General features: G+C 43.6%; 1 protein-coding gene across 12 annotated transcripts in view; it reads left to right on the top strand.

The window, feature by feature from the left end:
* Nucleotides 1-20,538, top strand: part of OPCML (opioid binding protein/cell adhesion molecule like) — a 1,020,600-nt gene that overhangs the window by 795,405 nt on the left and 204,657 nt on the right. For all 12 annotated transcript variants that reach the window (XM_070273001.1, XM_070272999.1, XM_070273000.1 and 9 more), the window contains one exon: nt 4,132-4,364. In XM_070273001.1, the coding sequence (XP_070129102.1) occupies nt 4,132-4,364 (233 nt within the window). The remainder of the gene's footprint in view (nt 1-4,131; nt 4,365-20,538) is intronic.

Here is a 20,538-nt window from a genome sequence, read left to right as displayed (position 1 = left end):
AGGTCTTCAGCAGTCCTTTGGTGAGGCCTGGCCAAACGTTAGCAGCATCCTGTCCAGATGTGGAGAGACTGGATGAAATTAATGCTGGGTTACAAAGCCCCTTGCAAATCAGGTATTCTCTCATTCATTGCTTTAAAAGAAACTGAAGGAGAAACTAATTGAATTGTCAGCTGTGCAATCATTAAAATAATTTTTGAAGCTATATTACCATGTGATTTTTGGCATATATCTTTGAAAAGGTTCAAAGAATCGAGTGACATTGCTATACAAGATTTATATTTGCATCTCCTTGCTTATGTGATTAGGTTTCTCTCAAAGCAAAAATAGGAATAGAATTCATCCTGAGCTTTATTTCATTCTATCAGTAATGATCTTTGTCTACTATGTAATTTAAAAAAGCTTCATCTATCCCATTAAGAGCTATGTTTCCGGTAAAAGTTTACATTTTATGTTTAATTATTACTTAACAACATGTACAGTATATTTATATTGTTTTGTCTATATTATCCTTGTAATGATAACTCATTCTGAAAGAAAATACTATTACTCAGAGCTTTATTGTCACAAAACATAAAAGAAATTTAAATTTCAATCTGTATATATAGTTGCAAATAAATATGATAGCTGATCAATAGAAGATTTTTAAGTATAAAACGTTATATTAGGATAAAATCTTGTAGAAGACATAATGGAAACAAGTTTAAGTTTAAAAAAGTAACAATGCACATTTTGTGAATAATAAGAGCTTATTCATGATTTTTGGAAATAGGTATCGTGAGTATCAAATCACTAAGGTATTTAAATTGCATTGAACGTATATATCTGTGTATATATACATATATATAAAGGAATATTTTGACATTTTAATTATAAAATGTGAATATTCTCCACAGAACATGCTTTACAACTATAACTTACGTTTTAAAAATTATAGGGGCCGGCTCCATGGCCAAGTGATTAAGTTCTCACGCTCCACTGCAGCGGCCCAGGGTTCAGATCCTGGGCGTGGACATGGCACCGCTCATCAGGCCACGTTGAGGCGGCGTCCCACATCCCACAACTAGAAGGACCTGCAGCTAGGATATACAACTGTGTATAGGGGGAATTTGGGGAGATAAAGCAGAAAAAAAAAAAGAAGAAAATTGGCAACAGTTGTTAGCTCAGGTGCCAATCTTTAAAAAAAAAAAATGAAGACATTAAAAAAAAGTTATAAAGATCTCTTCTTGCCATACTTTGAAAGCACCTACTTATCACCCCACCCCTACCTCCTGGCCACTCACACCTGCTGAGTGACAGGTGGGCCTGTACATAGGAAAGACCTCTTTGATTGAAAGCTAGTATTATTATCTATTATCTAGTATTATCTCCCTCCTACCAAGCAGGGAGAGTACCTTGCTAGACTGAGTGCTGTCCCCCTTGAACAGAAGCTGTCACTTTGGTGCTCCAGTATCATTCTGTTCCCTTGAGTGTTCAGGCTGTGTCAGGCTGGTCACTTTCTTTCAAGGGAAAAGAGCATGTCCAAAATGTGTGCCCTCTCTCCTCCGTTGTCAGTGTCTTTGGCGATCTTCTTGTCTCCTGGGCCCTATGGGAAGGATCTCTGCTCTCAATGAAAATGGGATCAGAGTTGGTGAAGTAGGGCGGTGTTTTTCCCTGTCTCCTCCCCCGGACTCACGTTCTTCCTCCTCAGGAGGCACACCCCGTACCCTCTCTGCTTGGACATATGGATATCCAGGAAGCAGCCTGGCTGCTAATTGCACCTTCCCATTTGTCCAGAGATCGCAACTCAGATTCTGACTAGAGGGTTGAGTAGTCAGGGGGCACACCTAGGCCCCTTTAACCATGCCATTCATTGCAAACTCACATTTATAAAGGATTCCCTTCTCTCAATTTTCCATTACAGGTTCTAAGTTCATGGGGCACAAATGCAAATTTTCCTCCTGACCAGCAGGCACAATTATTTCTTCATTAAACCTGATAGCCTGCAGGTCATACACACCAAAAAGCCAATTCTTTTTTTGTCCAGAGCCTCCAGTTGCTGGGAAGGGTAGGTGAGAGGTGTGACAGGTAGAGCTTGCCTCTCTATCTTCGTGACAACAGAGGCGACATCAGCCACGTTGCTCTCAGGGCCTAGGGAGGGGAGGGAAGGAGGAACTCTGCCTGACTGTTTTCTCTTTCCCTCTCCTGACATCTTAGAGGTAGCCACAATTTACTCAAAAATTGTTGGCTTTCTTTGAAGAAGCTTTTTAGTTTGATGTAGTCCTCATTTGTTTATTTTTTTCTTTTGTTTCCTTTGCCCGAGTAGACATGGTATTCAAAAAGATACTGCTAAGACCAATGTCAAAGAGTGTACTGCCTGTGTTTTCTTTTAGGAGTTTTATGGTTTCAGGTCTTACATTCAAGTCTTTTATCCATTTTAAGTTAATTTTTGTGTATGGTGTAAGATAATGGTCTACTTTCATTCTTTTGCATGTGGCTGTCCAGTTTTCCAATACCAGCAAAATGAAAAGACAACCTACTGATGGGGAGAAGATAATTTCAAATCATATATCTGATAAGGGGTTAATATCTAGAATATATAAAGAACTCATACAACTCAACAAAAACAAAAGACAACCTGATTAAAAAATGGCCAGAGATGAACAGATCTTTTTTTAAAGACAATATACAGATATACAGATGGACAACAGGCACGTGAAAATATGTTCAATATCACTAATTATTAGGGAAATGCAAAACAAAACCTCAATGAGATATCACCCCATGCCTGTCAGAATAGTTACTATTAAAAAGACAAGAAATAAGTATTGGAAAGGCGGTGGAGAAAAGGGATCTCTTGTACACTGAAGTGTAAACTGGTGTGTCATCTATGGAAAATAATATAGATATTCCTCAAAAAATAAAAAATAAAACTACGATGAGAGCCAGCTATTCCACATCTGTATATTTATCCAAAGAACACAAAAACACTAATTCAAGAAGATATGTGCATCCCTATGTTCATTGCAGCATTATTCACAATAGCCATGACTTGGAACTTGGAAGCAACCTAAGTGCCCATCAATGGATGAAGGGATAAAGAAGATGTGGTATATATACATATATAATGGAATACTACTCAGCCATAAAAAAAACAAAATCGTGTCATTTGAAGCCACATGGCTGGACGTTGAGGGTATTATACCAAGCAAAATAAGTCAGACAGAGAAAGACAAATACTATATGATTTCACTCATATATGGAAGGTAAAACAACAACAACAAACAAACCTATAGATACAGATAACAGATTGGTGGTTACCAGAGGGAAGGGTCAGAGGGGAAGGGTGAAAGGGGTAAAGGGGCACGTGGGTATGGTGATGGATGGAAACTAGACTTTTGGTGGTGAACACAATGTAGTCTATACAGAATTTGAAATACAATGATGTACACATGACATTTATATGTTATAAACCAATGCTACCTCAATAAAAAGTAATTATTGGCTTTCTAAGTGGATTTCCCCAAAGCACGTTACAGATTGTAGTTTGCAGGCTTTGGGCGGGTTAGGGGCACAAGGAGATTATCAACACCAGGGAGGTCTGGAGGTAATTATGTTCACTTTTTACCAACAACAAGTTAAGTATTTGCTTTGTAGATTATCTGTGACCTATTTGAACTACTGATCCACTTTCTCTTTGCTATACCCCTGGGCCACTTCTCCCACAAGGCAGTAAATGTACTCAAGAAATATAAACTAATTTTGTATAAGCCTAGGGGAAAAAATAAGATGGAAAGCAAATACACAGCAAGGATATTCACATAATACATTCGTAAGTCAAATAGAAATGATTTTGTATCATCATTTCTTCAGGATGATTCAGACCACTGTTACCCAATATTTAGGATGTTTCATTAATAATTGATTGTTTCCTTTTAGCACTGGGTTATGTTGTTTCATTTACTCCTTGAAATGCAACAACCACATTTATAATATAATCTCTCAATATTCTCTTTTTCCCTCCTTCCCCACTTCTTTCTTCCCTCCTGCCTTCCTCAATGTTCCCCTCCTCCTTCCCTCTCCTCCCCTACTCCCGCTACTTTCTTCCCCCTATTTCCCCCGTCCCCTCTCATCTCCCCTTCCCCTCACTCACAGGTGTACCATAGATGACCGAGTCACCCGAGTGGCCTGGCTAAACCGCAGCACCATCCTATATGCCGGGAATGACAAGTGGTCCATAGACCCTCGTGTGATCATCTTGGTCAACACACCAACCCAGTACAGCATCATGATCCAGAACGTGGATGTATATGATGAGGGCCCATACACCTGCTCTGTGCAGACGGACAACCACCCCAAAACTTCCCGGGTTCACCTCATAGTTCAAGGTGAGTGACAGCTAAGATTTGGGCATTGGCCTTCCTGTCAACGATGGACGGGAAGCATAATCTCAGTCTTTGCTTCTACTCATGTATGAAGACATAAAAAGACATTTTTCTCTATAGAATTCAGAGATAGAGTGTGTGTCCTGGATTCCTTTCCACCTGCTGGGTTTTTGATAAGTACTGAATATCTTCACAAAGTTTCTCAATTGTATGTCTGGCTCTTCCGTTCTTATCAAGAAGTTGTTTGGCATGTGCTGTCTGAGCTCTCTTAAGTTACATAGCACTCTGGAATTGGGGCAAGATGTATTAAAGATAGATATGGTAATACTCTCTGTGCCTTTTAATTATGTTTCATATGCTTATTTCATAGTAACAGGTTAATAATATTGATGTCAAATCATGTGACTGTGACTGCTTTTGGATAGTTGATGGTTGTGTATGTTGGAAGGGTTCCGAGTGCTGTTCAGTCAGATCCTCGTTGGCATTGCTGCTGTGTCTCTGCGCTCTTTCTTAGCCCCACAGTGGAGCTGAGATCAAGAGGGATATTAGTCAAAATGATATCTCCAGCTCTATGTTGGAAATAAATCTATATAATTAGAAAAAGTGGGGGAGGAATTTCCTAACATCCTCTGCCAGTCTGCCTTAAAAAATCTGAGTCAGTACAACCCAGGCTTAGTACTTAATAGTTTTTCATTTGAATTTCACTTTGTGGGAAAAAAACAGGGCTGAAGAAATGTCAAAATTTCAGATATCAAATATTAAGAATTAAAAACACATTCAGATAGCAGTGCTGAAAATTTGAGAACCATTTTAAAACAAGGCAGCGATACAAATGGACTTATTTTGAGCTGCCCCCAACTAACCCCTCCCCCCCACCACTATGCAAAGCAATTTCTGTCAGGTGTTGCCTCGTGGTAGCAATGAAGTGCTAAGCAGACTAGTTCCCATCCTCCACTGACACAGCCTTCCTCCACCAGATAAGAGACTTGGGTGGGCCTTTCTCAAAGTCTCCTACACTGATGTCTTGGGGCCATACACTGAGCTCTGGGAAGGAGTTCTTGTGTGGGATTAAGTCTGTAGTAACTGCCTTTTATCAGACTCCATCCGCAGAAGATTCGACAGTTCTTTTTCAGTTTGTGAAGTGTGCATGGCATCCTTGCTTAGCTAATATGATTCCCTCACTCCTGCCTTTCTAGAAAAATAAGCTTGCTCATTTTAGTTGGTTTCATGGAGAGTTTGAGTAGGAGTTAGCGTCCCCTCATGCTTCAGTCACTTGTACAATTCAGGATGGCCATTTTTTTTTTTTTGGCTAGAGCGGCTCTGTGGCCCACTTGTAATGGCATGTGCTGGGCCAGAGATCTGTCTGCTGCAGCTTCCGTTCTCCAGCAGGCCCTGGTGCTGCCATATTGCTGAAAGCCTTGCCTCGGTTCAGCCTCCCAGCCCTTCTCTCATCCCCACTTGCTTTCCAGCCTATGATACAACAGCTGCCAGTACACTCTACTATTTCCATTGTCCATCCATGTCCCACCCAGGGGTATGGCTGGGTGATGATCACTTCTTTGGAGCTACAAGACGGCCCACCATCTGGAGATAAAGACAACTGTCATGTCTGATGCTTCTCCTCAGAGGATGTTGGAGGCGGTAGGTGGGATCAGTCATCTGAGATCAGCTGGAATGTCTGTTGTAAGCTTCTGGGGGTGCATAGGACAAGGGATTGTGAGTTCTCACTACCCTGCCTGCCACCTGGGCTTAGTTCCAGAGGAGCTGAAATCCTCTGCAATGGAAGTGACACGTCCATGGCACTTTCATGGCCTTGACAGCAAAGTTATCTGAAAATTCAGGAAATGCCCCACTGAAATTAAAAAGAACTGTCAGGCACTGTGCAGAGACAGACTCCAATAGAACAAAGCTATCACTTTTCAGGAAATAAGACAGATTGCGTAAGCGTGTCAAAGTCAATATAGGCCATAAAGGGATAGTAATGCAGAGCTTCAGCATAATATTCTTCATGAGGCACTCAGAACAATTCCTTGGGCTGGATATGGAAGCCAATGGTGTCTCCCTGAGGGCCTCATCCCTTTGGGTCAGAAGGAGACTGAGAACAGGCAAGATTCAGAGTAGTGGAGTCTTTAATTCCAGATGTCAGTTCCTCACAGGCTCCTCATTTCAGGCCAAGCAGCTCTGATAGCTCAGGGCATCTGAGGCGGCCTGGGAAACCCGATGCAAAGCACCAGGCAGAGTGGAGGTGCAAGGGGAGAACCTTCTCTTGGAGCACTTAGCTGACTGGTCTTTCCATTTGCTGAGAGGTTGAAAGAAGCAGCTCAGGGGGCCACGTTCTCTTCTGTCTTGGTTAGCAAGGGGGTGACATGTCCTTTCTTTGGAGACCAGGTGAATTTCCAGTGGGTGGAAGCAGAGACCTCGCTGCTCAATTAGAAAGAAGCCCAAGAGTCCTCTTCTTCCCAGCAGCTATGGGCTTTTGTCCAGGCTATAGATTAATTTTTCAGACTTCGTGTTAGTTCAGGTTAGATAAAGATAATGAAAGTTCCCTAATCCTCTTAAAGAAGATTTATCTGACTGAGTAGAAAGCTTTTGGAATACAATAAAGCATGTAGAAAACTGAAGCCTAATCTTGCCTTTAATTTCCAACTGCTGATGGATATTGATTTTGCAATGAGAAAAACTAAAAAATTTCCGAGCTGCAACTTGTCTGTTTAAAAAAAAAAAAAAACTGTTTATTTGTCTTCTGTCCATTTGAGAATGTTAGGATCTCATCACCCCTGCCACCCAAGTACCATTAGCAGAAAGGATAGCAACCCCACAGGGTCCCCGCTTTGCTGCTCCCTGTTCCTGCAGCGTGAGGAACTCACAGACGCCCTGTTACTAACCTCGGAGGCTGTCCTTTACCATTTTATAGGTGGCCTTTGCCACGTAGCTAATGGAATTAATTTCCAAGTCCTTCTCTTTGAAAGAAGAAGCTGCTTTCATTAAAATATTATTACTGATACCCAAGGTACATCTTGGCCATTGATGCAATAATTTCAAGGCACCATGTGAGTGTGGCAATCGTGTGACCTGGACCATATCCCTAGGTGTAAAGGAAATCCAGAGCAAGGGAGAAGTGTCCCTGTGGAGTCACATTAGTCAGGGTAGGCAGGAAAATCAATCTGGCAGCCCTGTATAGGTTGGGGTGAAGTGGACAGAAGCTGGAGGTACAAGGATGGGTAATAAGTTACTTCTATCACTCAAAATATGTGACTGGAGCAGGCTGTAGGTCTACCTATAGAAATGGAGGAGGTTCCTCCAAGAGATATTGTCTGAGGGAAATTGAGAGGGGTAATCCTAATCTCTCAAAAGAGGAAGAATTCAAAGGATATCATCCACATTTTTGAGTTTGGGGAAATGTTGATGGCCTCACTGGTAGTTGTGGAGTTAGGATCCTATGCCACTAGGAAAGGAAAGTGTTAGGCTTGCTAGGTTTAAGGATAAAAGAAACACAAACATTACACAGATATTATGGAACTAAGGAACAGGTGTAGCTTGAGACCAGAAGGGGTCTATTTGAGATTCATCGTGAGTTTACTAGCATGAGAGTAGATAAGTTTTCTGAGATTAGCTATTCCTGGAGAACAGCAGGAACCGCAATTTATTTATATCTATCCCCAGCACATAGCACACTGTCTGAGGCATACTAGGCATTCAGCAAATGTTTGTAAAATGAACAGATTGGTACAGCAAATGACGTGGCATATGAAGGCAGCGATCATAAGGCCCCTTGAAGTAGATAGGGGTGGGGATTGAGTCAGACACTGTCCAGATGACTTGGAGTGGGCAGTAATGGGGAACAGTTCCCTGGGGGGAGGAGGGTCTTCACTGTGACAAGCTAAGAGATATGTTACAACAGGGATAACATGACTTCCGTGCGTTTATTAGTACTTTATGGCACCAGTCACAATCTTTGTCTCATTTGACCCTCACAACAAGCCCTGGGAGGCTGCAGTGCAGAGATGTTATCTCCATTTTGCAAATTAGATAACTGCAGCTCATGGAGGTCAAGAGGCCACCAGGTCCCCTGGAGTAGGTAGCAGAGCTGGCTCTTGAACCCTGGCCAAATGGCTCCAAGATCAGCATCTCTCCCGCATGCTCCACCACCTCCACAGCCAACCATGTCTAGAGTCATTTCTCCAATCTAGACTCATGGCAATTTTCCAATTATCCTTTCTTTTCTCCCCCCATTTTTCTGCTGCTGATATTGCAATATACCCGCAGAAATTGAGGACAAGACTCAAGAAAGAAAATTAGCAGTGGGAGTGGGAAGTCAAAGCTACAATAAATGGTGTAGAGAGGCTGAGAGAAAGGCAGAGAAGAGAATTAATCTACTACTAGCTCATTCCTCCGGGAATACACATTGTAAATGTTATCTCTTTATCCTATGTAAGTACCCAAATCTCTGGCCCCTTTGAGAATCCTGGATGTAATTGTCATTCTAACTGTCACAAACCCTTCAGCATTCTGAAACTATGTGGATATCCTCACATCAAAGTAGCTGTTGTCATTCTTAGGGATGGATAGGCAGGAAGACCTGATGGATCTCTGCTCCTTTGCTGGCGATCTTCTCTACCTGCTCTCTTGTCTAATTCAGAAACCTGTTTATTAGCTGATATTTCCTTCCATGGAATGAACTTCTCTTGCTAAGCCCAATCTTATGCAAAGGACTAGAAATAACGAATTATGTTAATTTCTCACATCTGAGACTCCACAGGAAGCTTATGCAACTTCTGTGTCTGCAAAAGATTTTGGGTCTTTGAGCCTGGAGTCAGTTCAGGTGAGACTGGTTGGTTCCCAAAGTTGAGTTTAGCAGGTTGGGAAGTCTGATTTACCAAGCAGTCCGGTCCCAGGTTCTGCTGAGTGCCAGCGGACCCCTGCATGGGGCACATGATGGATAAACCTTGTCTCCATTGATCCTCACACCAAGCCTACAGAGTTGACATCAAATTCACAAATAAGGAAACTGAGGCTTAGAAAGATGAAAAACTTGCCCCAAGACGATGGAGCTACTAAATGCTTTAAATTCCCTTCACTAGACTTGTTTCTAGAGAAAAGCTATCAAAATACAAACACTTTACATGCCTTATCTCTTTTGATTACTCTTCACAAAAGCCCTGGCTACAGAACAGAGAGTCACTGCATGGTGGAGATTCAGAGTCAAAGTGATCTGTCCAAGTTACACTAGCTCCTAAGCGCCAAAGCACCACTTCACGCCAGGTGTTTTTATTCCAGGTTCAGTATTTTGTTCACATGCTGGCTTGCTCACTCATAGCTGAGAAAACGACAGGTAAATGTTACTGCTTGTGAGAAAAATACAGACGTTCTGAGGTGCTACGGAGAAGGGTGGGGACTAAAGAGGCAATTGCTGAGGTGGGGTGGGTGCTGGTGGGGCCGGGGCCTCTCAGCGGGACAGCGGGAGGAGGTCTCCCGCAGGGCCAGGGCGGCAGCCGTGCCCAAAGGCTGCAGGTTTGCCAAGGACCTGCCGATTTCAACGCTTCCGTTGTAACTAACCTCTTTTTCCTGCTATTTTCCCCTCTTCTCCCAAGTATTACAGTCATTTAAATTAACATGTGTAATTGTGGGCCTAAAGAAAGGCAGGCAGTCAACCTGAAATAAATTTAATTTATTCAGCCTCTATTTTAAATTATAATCACACTTGCTCTTCACAGAGGCAGGGTGGAAAAGTGGAAAAGAACAAGGCTGGGCATCAAAACACTCACTCCCCAGCCTGAGCTGTGCCTCTGACAGCCAGGCCTATGTCTTTGGGAAGTCCCCTTCCTGGCTTCTTATCCTGGGGTGAAGAATAAAATTGAGTGTAATTGATTTTCTTTAGGTACACACTTGCATACCTTAATCCTATGTATATTATTCTTATTATTTGAAAATAAGATTCTGAAAAGGGGTCTTTAGGCTACAAATTCTATGTATGTGGACACAGGCCAAAGGGTCCACAGTGCAAAATAGGTGTCAGAACTTCTCTGGGCTTCATTTCCTTGGTTTTGAAATGGTAGGGTTGGACTGACACGTAAGGAAGTCCTTTCTAGCTGTTGCATTTTATTGTTTCTTAATGTAATTTCTCTGGAGGATTTTTTGCATCCTGGTGTCTCTGTCCTCCACGTCTTCTCTGCCTTCACCCACAGATAGGGCAATCAGAAGGTTGGCTCTTATTCTCTTTCTTATCCGTATTTTCTTCAGAGCCCTGGGATTTGAGGTCCGCTTCCTAACCCCAGTATTTAGTGGTGACTCTGAGCATTGCTCACCCACGTTGGCAGTGGCTTGCTCTTTGGTTGAAGAGAGTGAAAAAGAAAGACACCACCTCTATCCTGTTCCACTCTGACAGTTGGTACCCCACATCAAACAGTGTTATATATACTAACATTCTTAATTTAAGGACCGAGTAAACTACGAAGGCAGCTACAGCTTAGAAGGAATCAGGAATGAAGTTGTCGCCCTCTGCACTCAATAAAGGAGGGTGTGTCAAGAGTCCTCCTTCCCAAAAAGGATGTCCCCAGGCCAGCTCCCTCCATGCCTGACCTGGTTCTCCTGCCTCATGGCTGGAAGGAGGCCCCATCCTATTCCTCAAAACGATCCTATGCCTTCCCTCAGACTGTGTTACTCAGCCGTTATCTGAATTTGACACATCACGTAGCCAGAATAGAATTGATGTTCACCTCCGCTGAATCTCCTCAGTTGCAACACCTTTCATGACATCATGTGTAGTTGGTGACAACACAGTCCAAAGCACATTTTATAAAAAGGGATATTTCTCCTTTTATCAATTATCTACTCCCATTATTGTGAGGAGAAATATGAGGCTTTGTTCTGCTCTACTTAGAAGCCAAGATCTTAACACACACACATACTCACACACAGTCACACAGGCATGCACACACAGTTTTCACGGGTTTCATGGCTATCTCTTTTGTGGCTTCTGGAATTCCACCCCACCTTACATCAAATATGTAGTTTCAGTCTCCCTCTAGATGTGGGGGATATATGCTCGATTTCTCCTGTAACACGTATAATCTTTTAATTATAGAACAGGAAGAGGTGGAATTTTCTAAGGTGAATGAGACCGAAGCAAAATGTGACCTTGGATGAGCACATTGTCAGGGCTGAAGATGTTTTGGCCCCGTCTGCCAAGAGGGCGACAGATCCAGTTGAGAGTCCTGGTGCTGAAAGTGTGTGGGCTTGTTTAGAGGAAAAGGCAGAGAAAGACTCTTCCACATGATGCAAGACGGTGCTGCCAGTCCTGGCACCTGGTTTGGTGATATGTCCAGTAGCCAGAAAGAGAAGTGGCAGGGCTTGGAGCTGTCATCTGCCTTATTTGCAACAGAATTAAATAAACAGAACAGTCATAAAGTCTGTTCTCAAAATCATCACTGATATGGAGATGGAAGAGACAATGAAATGCCTGTTATGTTTTACATGATTTGCATGGTGATCTCAGCTTATTTCCTAAGAGTCTAGTCTGTCAATAGCTCAAGTAAATACAAAGACATCTTTCCTGTTGCTGTGAGCAGGGGAAGCAATCACACTTTAGAAGGGTAAATTAGTGAATGTTCATAAATTTTCCCAATAGATTAATGTCCATCATGACCCTGATATCGTCAGGATCCCACATCCGATTTCAGCCTTCGGCACCCACAAGATTACTTAGTCACAGCTTGGCGTCAGAGGGGTCTGTGGTTCAGAGTTGTGATACTCTCCCATATGTGGCATGGGTGCACATATTTGGAGACTCTGAAACCTGGCTTTGAGCCTTGAGTTGACAAGTTTTACCTCAAACTCAGTGTCTTGGTCACAATAACTATCCTTTGTACTTCTATTTTGGCTTCTCATAAAGGTATTAAAAAGCCGTTGACTATTCTCTCACCAATAATTCTCCTCTATAGGTAAAGAAATTGAAAGGCAATAGAAATGAAGTAAAATAATTACAAGGAAAGCAGGCAAAGCTTTGTTTTTAGTCATTATAAGCCGTGGCTAGCAGTCGTTTTATAGACACTGTCCGGTTCTGTTTTCCGGTTAACCTCAGAAGGTGGGGTGCATTTTCCTAATTTTTTGAATGAGGAAACTGAGACTCAGAGAGGCTGAGAAACATGCCTTAGGTCACCAGCTGATAAGTACAGAGCTGTGCTTTGAGCTCTGCGCAGTCTATAGTGGAATACTGCACTTAATGCCTACATGGAACTTCCTCTTGATTCCATCCCTTTTACACTAGCAGGCCAGACTGACACCCCAGGTCACTTACAGTACGCATGCTTTCCTTGCCAGCTTCTCTCTGTTTCAAGGCTTTCAGTCTAATATCTCTGCAGTCGGGATCTGTCCTCCTTAAACCCTTTTTCTCCTATTGTTTTTTTCTGCATTTTTTTCCTCCCCAAATCTCCCCAGTACATTGTATATTTTTTAGTTGTGGATCCTTCTAGTTGTGGCATGTGGGATGCCACCTCAGTGTGGGCTGAGGAGCGGTGCCATATCCTCACCCAGGATCCGAACCAGCGAAACCCTGAGCAGCTGAAGCAGAGCGCGTGAACTTAACCACTTGGCCGCGGGGCTGGGCCCTTCTCCTTCTATTTTGTTTATCCTTGTAATTAGAACTTCCTTCTTGCAGTTACTATCATTGACTCCTAAAGCTACACTTCCAGTCCTTAATTTCTTCACTAGTGCCAGTCTCTTATTTCTGATTCTTTCCTGAACTCCTCAACTTGGGTATCCCATGGGTATCTTCACATGTCCCACACTGAATTCATCTTCTTCACTCCAAAACCTGTTCCTCCTCTTTTAATTTACATGTCTCTTCGTGGACTCACCACCTTTGTATAAAACCTTGGCTTCAGCTTTGACTCTTCTTTCTCTTTTTCTTCTCTATGGAAGCAGCTGTCATGTCCAATAAAGTCATTCTCTTCCTTTCTGTTCCTACAACCACTGCCATCAAAGTGCAGAATCTTACTCTCCAGTGACTTTTCACTGTCACCTCCTACTTGCTGCCCAATCCTCAGTCCCTGCTCCTTATAACTCACTTGAACACTCCACTCGTCTAAATATTCCTGATGCACACATCTGATCCTGTCACTTCCCCCTACTCAGAATTTTAATGTCTCCCTATTGACAATAAAGTCAAGTCCAAACTTCTCAGATCATGTTTCCAAGTGCTGAACAATTCAGGGCCAAACCTAATTTTCCACTCTTACTTTCTGTTATCCCATTTTTATATCCTACACATAACTTAGCCAAACTTGTCCTCTCACCGCCCCTACTCCGATGTCCTGCATTCTTTTCCATTTCTCACACAATCCACCTGAGTTGAATATTCTTTTCTCTGGACATCCAAATTCTACACACCATTGAGAGCAGTGCTATCCCATGGACCTTTTACCTTTGAGAGCCATGCTACCCTGTAGGTCTTTCTGTGATGATGGAAATGTTCCATATCTGCACTGTCCGACATGGTAGCCGTTAGCCTCATTCGGCTACCGAGAGCTTGCAATGCTGGTATGACTGAGGAACTGAGTTTTTAGCATTATTTAATTTTAATTAATTAAATTAAAAATAGCCACACGGGCTAGTGGCTGTCATATTGGAGAGCACATTTTTAGAGCTGATAAATCCCCATATCTGAAGTCTTTCTTTGGAATTTCAATACCACTTTGCTTGCACTTCCTTATGATCCCTGTAACTTTTCATTCCATATTTCAGCGATTGGTGGATCTAACTCTTTTTCTCCCCTAGATTATAATTTTCTTGAAGGCAAACGCCAGAATTGGCTCCATAATTTTTCATATGAGCACAGTTTAGTGGATACAATCTGAATGGGCATAACCATATAGGTAGCCCTTTAATAAATTTTTATTAAAGTTACTAATACATAAAAATGATAACACCATGTCCTAAATGAGAGGTTATTGGAGACCACAAAAGGCAGCATCCACCTTGGATTTTTCACCTTTGTCTCCCCATGCATAGGCTAGATTGCTGTACACTGTAGGCACTGAAAACACTTCTGTTGTATATAGAAGTTCTTAGCGAAACCTTTCAAAAAATTCCGTAATTTACAGCTTCTGGGGAAAGACATGACATGACCACTTTCCTCTGGTGGCGTTGGAAATCAGCCCCAAACAAGATGCCCCAGAGGGCAACCCTGGCAGGCAGAGCTGGAAGCGCATGCACTCAGCCTGCTGCAATCAACAGAATGGGGTGAATGACGTGCTCTGATTGGCCAGCAAGCAGACATTAATGACCAGTTAGCAACTGTGTTCAGGTCAATTAACTTATATTTGTATTTTGCAAACTAAAAGTTGCCCTGTTAGATTATTGATTCTTTGTCCCTGTGTTCAATTTGTTTTTAATTGCACCATTGCTGGGCCAAGCCCTCCCTCCTGGCAAGCTGGCAATAAATCTGCCACCATCTCAACAATCAACAATAAATGTGCCTCTTCATGTCATTATTAATATGTCTCTGGGATTGGTTCATTACCACGGTTAACAGTTTATAGGAGCCGGATGGCACACAGCCAGGAGGATTCCTTTTCCCAGGGGCTAGTTTGTGGTGATAGGATTGATGTTCTGAGGCCTGCATGGGTCTGAGGAGAGGGACCTGGGATGGAGTTTAATAGAGCTGGAATCTGAGTTCCCCAATCCTCTTTTTATCATAAACAGCTTTAGAAGAAGGTATTGTTGGAATAGACATTTTACCCTCTCTTCCAATTCTTCTTCTTTCTTCTCACTTCTTTTTCTCTTTTTCTCATCTTAATTCCTTCTTAATTTCTGTTCAGACAGGTTTTTTTACCCCTCAAAAACAACATAACGGCTACCTGGGTGATCTCATATCCCGAAGTAAGTGAGCCGTGAGTGCCCCGGGAGCTGGAGCTTTGTGATTGGATTATCGTTAGTTGAAAGCAGAGGGGAGTTCCCCACTCCTGGTGTGTGGATGGTGATTAACAGAGCTGCAGAAATACTGCACTCAGAATGTCACCTAAATTGAGGTCAGTCCTGCAAAAGAATAAGCTCTATCTTATAATAGAGATAATCATTAATTATGATATTGTTATTGGCTCTTTTAGTTATTAGAATTTTTCAGGGGAAAAGCACAAATTTTAAATGAATTTGTAAGTTGGCAGAAGAGGTCCTCGGTGCCTCAGAAATGCCAAGTGAGGAATCTTAATGGAACTCAGAGCGCTTTATGAAAACCCCGCAGTGGCCTGAGATCTAATAACCATCCACAAGTTTTCCGTTTCCAAGGCACGAGTTGCTCCAGGACTAGAAATTTGGCTTTCCTTAGACACCGAGTTAACAGCCAATTTTTGGTTCAGGATATAGATGTTCTACTTAATTTGCTATAGGAACACGCACACACATAACTTCTCTCCTTAGCACAAATCTCTCTAAAGCAGGTCAAACTGAGCTTGTTGAAAGAGTGGGCCATGGTGAATGACACCTGTCGTTTCTCTTGATAGGAATCTAAGTAGGCCAGGGAAATGAAACTCGGGCCAGGACGATTTAGAAAAGAAGGAGATAGCAAGGGAAAGAGATGGAAGAAGAACTAGAAGATGCCCGCTGAGGAGCCCAGAGATACAAATGAAGGATGCAATGGAAATGAGGGAAGAAGAGAGAGGTGGAGGCTGAGACAGAAGGAGCCCAGCCACTGGCTCAGGGTATGGAGGACAGCTCCCCTGATGGAGCAGGGAAGCCCCTGGCTGAGCACAGCCCCCTTGACTCCCAAGGCTCTCCATGTGGGTTTCCGCAGTGCAACCCACGTCACACCTTTGTGCCCGGGACACCCCGCGGTTCTCTCCACAAATGGCCCACTCTCCACTTGCTCTCCTTCTGCTCTGCTTTAGCTCGTTCAGCTTGCCCTCGACAAGAAGCAGGAGGCTACTGTTTGAAGTGGTCGCTCCCTTGGAAAGGCAGGTTCGGCCGAGGCTTTTGGGTCCCGCCCTCCCCCTCTCCGCACTCCCCACCAGGAGAACTGATCACATCTCTGTCAACTGACTGTGGGGCTGTTTTCCAAGTGCTGTAATATCAAGGTTAATCCAACAGAAAAGGCAGTATTAATGATAACCAAAGCCTTAATTCACACATATACAGAAAAAAAAGCCACTTACTGGGTTGCCTCTAGGTAGGAGGTATGCCAAATTTAACGCCTGATTTGGCCACTTGCTCTGTGACCTTAAGTGAGTTACTTAACCTGGCTGTTTCAGTGTCTTCATCTGTAAATTGAAGGAAATAAAGCCCACCCTACCTCCTTCTTAAGACTGTTGTGCATTATGTGGACTGTGCTGTATACTTTATTAGGTCCTTACAAAGAAAGATATTACAATTATTTGTTTCAGGCTGCTTGGTTAATTCCTAAAAATGACTCTGAGGTTGCATGACAGGTTATGCTAGAATGATTCAGTAATGCTTAAAACTATTAACCCTCTGTACATCCTAATATAGTTTTGTCACATAAAAATATAGCCATTGGCCCCATATGTTTTTTTTTAAAGATTTTATTTTTTTCCTTTTTCTCCCCAAAGCCCCCCGGTACATAGTTGTATATTCTTCATTGTGGGTCCTTCTAGTTGCGGCACGTGGGACGCTGCCTTAGTGTGGTTTGATGAGCAGTGCCATGTCCGCGCCTAGGATTCGAACCAACGAAACACTGGGCCGCCTGCAGCAGAGCTTGTGAACTTAACCACTCAACCACGGGCTCAGCCCCAAAGCCCCATGTGTTTTTATGTGATATTTGATTTTGTGGATAATGATGGAAGAGCATTCAGAAATGGTGCCATCTTCTGAATATATATGCTCGTGTATGTGTGATATCCTCATCCTCAAAGTTTTATGTCATTCTTCTTATTGTTTTTAAATATTATTCTCATTAGTTTTTATATTTCTGTGATAATTTTATAGTCCTATGTCCAAGATTTACTTCCAAAAAATACATAATTGTACTTATTGAGAGAGAATTAATATGAAGTAGACAACTTTGAGGCAAAAGAGAAATAGAGACGGTAATGAATTCCCCTTATCTGCTATCACATCCAAAATAAAATAAAATAAAAGTCTATGCTCCATTTTCCAAAGAGAAAAACGTCTGTGGCTGCAGCCCACACATCCCAGGCGCCCACTTTAAGCAGCCCTGTGTGAGTGTTAGATGGCGAGCCCTGAGCCCCGGCCGTGGCTAATCCACGGCACCAACAACTGACAGCAGAACCAGAGGACGCAGAATAGCTCCTCCAGGAATAAGCTTCGCAGGCCCAGCTCCGCAGCAGCAGGGTAGAAAGTGAGGGGACAGGAAAATCAAAGTTCCTTTAAAAAACTTATCACACGTAGAGGCAAAATGTCCCCACAGCAGGAAAGAAAGTGGAAAACACACCAAATCAATTACCTTAAAAATAAGGTTTAAAATCTCCTACTCCATAAGATGTAGGTGGGGAGGGAAGAATGGGCCCACAGCTGACAAGTCTTTTATTAAACTGCATGCTGGCTGCTGTGGCTCATACAGGAAAATGCAATTAAGGTCAAGCCATTAACAAGATGCCCAAGGATAGCTCTGAGCGAGACCAGGGGGCCATCAGCAGGCACTCAGGCAACTTTCAAAGGGAACTCACTTTGAAAACGTGCCAGGCAGGGGGCAGAGGCACCTCAGACAGAAGAGCCCTGCAGGGCGGTCTCCTTGCAGACTCACTGCCCCATATGAGGCAGAGGGTGGCAGCTGTGGGCGGGAGAGCAGGCGGAGGTGAGAGTGTAGTGCCTCCACTAGCTCTACTGGAGCTGGGTGAGCTGGGCCTGACAGGTCCTCACCAAGATCAGGAGCCTTTGGTTCCATCTTCATCCCAACTGCTGTGCCCTCGGCCCCTAGTTTGGCTATGTCCCTAGGACATAGGTGATCAGGAGGTGATGACATCTCAAAGACAATGTCACTTGAGTGTCACTGTGGGCCTGTAGTCACCCCTCCTCTCCCTCAGACTCTGTCCAGGTCCAGATCGTACCTGCTGATGATGAATTGGCAGGTGTGGAGCTCTGGGGAGTGTGCACACCTGCCTGCTCGAGGCAGGGACCAAACTGCACTGAACTGATGTGTCAAGGAAGAGGTTGACTTCTTATCAGAGGCCTCAGAGACCTGTCAAGAGAAGTCTCCAGGTTCAGGGGTCTTAGCTAGGCAGGGCAGTGTGCTGGCTGGTCACAGAAAGCCCGGGAAGATGGTTTCCACCCTGCTCTCCCTCCATTTTGGTGCACCCCCTGGTTCCCCACTGGTGCCTGACCAGTTCAGGAGCCCCTCCTTGGAAATACCTGGAGGTGTTACACGAACACAGACCTTCCAAGTCTCACACCTCTGGGTATAGCTCTGTCACATTGTGCTGGAACCACTGAGTCACACAGCTGACTTCCCCACCGAAGTATAAGCACCATGACGATGGGAACAAAGTTTTCACCTCCTTGCAGATGAAAACATCTACTTCCCATGTATGGCACAGGACCTAATATAGATTAAATGTTCAAAAATGCTTATTAAATGTGTCTGGCATGGAATGAGCAATCAATGAGTATTTAATGATAAGAAGCTTGAAAATATTTGGTTGAGGGGAACTGAAACAAATTGATTTCAGCATACGTGTGCATGCAAAAGTAAACTGCCAATCCCATATTATACAGGTGCAACTATCACATGAGTCTCGTGGTGACTCCCCAGCCCTCCTGCCTCCATAGGCTGTAAGTGTGGAGACAGAATTTAACTCCATTCCAGCCTGGACCACGCTGACCCAGGGGCTCCCAATTCTTGCTTCAGTCCTGCATAGCCCAAGCCCCCTCTGGTGTTTGCTGCCCCACACCTCCCTGCTCATTTCCTTTTGCTAGAGATGGCACGCTCATTGCCATGGGTTTTCAGAGTGTCCTCAGTGCTCAGCCTCCAGGACACTCAAGAGTTCATCTGCTCTACACCTCTGGCCTCTGGCTCTGGTCCTTTCTGTCCCCATTTGCTGCTGCAGAACTGTGTGCAAGGCCGGCAGGGCAGCTTTGCTGGTGTGAACAAGTTCTTGAAGGTTTCCTGCAGCAACAACATCAGCTACTAAGTGCCCATTGTGGCTGCAGCAAGAGGGGTTTTATAGACTTCTCTGACTTTAGGAAGGGAAAAATAATTTCTAGGTATAATACAATTTGGAACATGCTCCCATTTTCCTCACAAACTATTGCCTCACTGTGGTTTTCTGTCCCTGACAAGTAGTAAATGTTCCCCAGCTGCAGCTACTGTGAATAAAGCCGTCCCCATGCCAGCAGAGCTGGGTTTGTTGTTCTGTCATTTCTTGCCTACTTACACAAGGGCTCTGCTTACATCTCCTCTCCCCACTTTCCTGCTTTCTAAAGTTGTCCGTGATTCCCTTTCCTGTTCTGCTGGTCCCTTAATCATTCTGCCTCTTTCTAATCCTCCTCTTCTAAACAGGCCCTGCTCACTTACCTTTTGGAGCAGGGAAGGCCTCTTTGGAAAGGCCTGAGGGCCAGGTCAGCTTTGCCAGGGCATTTGCATACATTTACATTCAGTTGGCTGCAAACATGATGATTATGCAAAGTTCTGCTGCTAGCAGGGAAAGGATTCGGTTTGGATTCAAGAACTTTAGGTTCCATAGAACCCAACTAGGTGAGAGGGGCTGTAGTCATTGCTCTTGCCCAGAGGAGTGAGGGAGTGTGATTTATGGTGATGAATGATGGACCCAGGTGTCAGTGGGACAGCTCCAAGTACCACAGGCATCCAGCTGGGCTCGTGCCTTGCTGTGTCCACATCTCCCCAATGTCACCTTGCTGGAGTTAGTTGGAGTTAGGATGCTGCTGCTTCTCACATTTTGATAGCCTGCCTTCCAGCAAGCTGCTCCAGCAGCCTCTCAGTGCCCCTGCTTTCTCAGTGCCTCAGCTTCTCTCTGTTAGTAAATTCAACACATCTCTTTTCTGAAATAAGTTTTCAGACCACCATCTGCTCTTCCATCATGTCTCGAAAGCTTTGCTGGTCCCGGATCCATTTTGTTTCTTCTGATTGATGTAGAGCCCTTAGGTGGAGCCATGCTGTCAGCATCCTTTAAATGCAAGGATCTAGTGCTCCATTGGTTTTAAGAACACGGTGTGATGTTTCAAAAGATCCAGAAAACTACTCCGATATCCA

Source organism: Equus caballus, chromosome 7 (genome assembly GCF_041296265.1).
Source record: "Equus caballus isolate H_3958 breed thoroughbred chromosome 7, TB-T2T, whole genome shotgun sequence".
NCBI classification, from domain to species: Eukaryota; Metazoa; Chordata; class Mammalia; order Perissodactyla; family Equidae; genus Equus; species Equus caballus.
The sequence above is the reverse complement of the archived record's forward strand: the minus strand, read 5'-3'. Positions and strand labels throughout refer to the sequence as shown.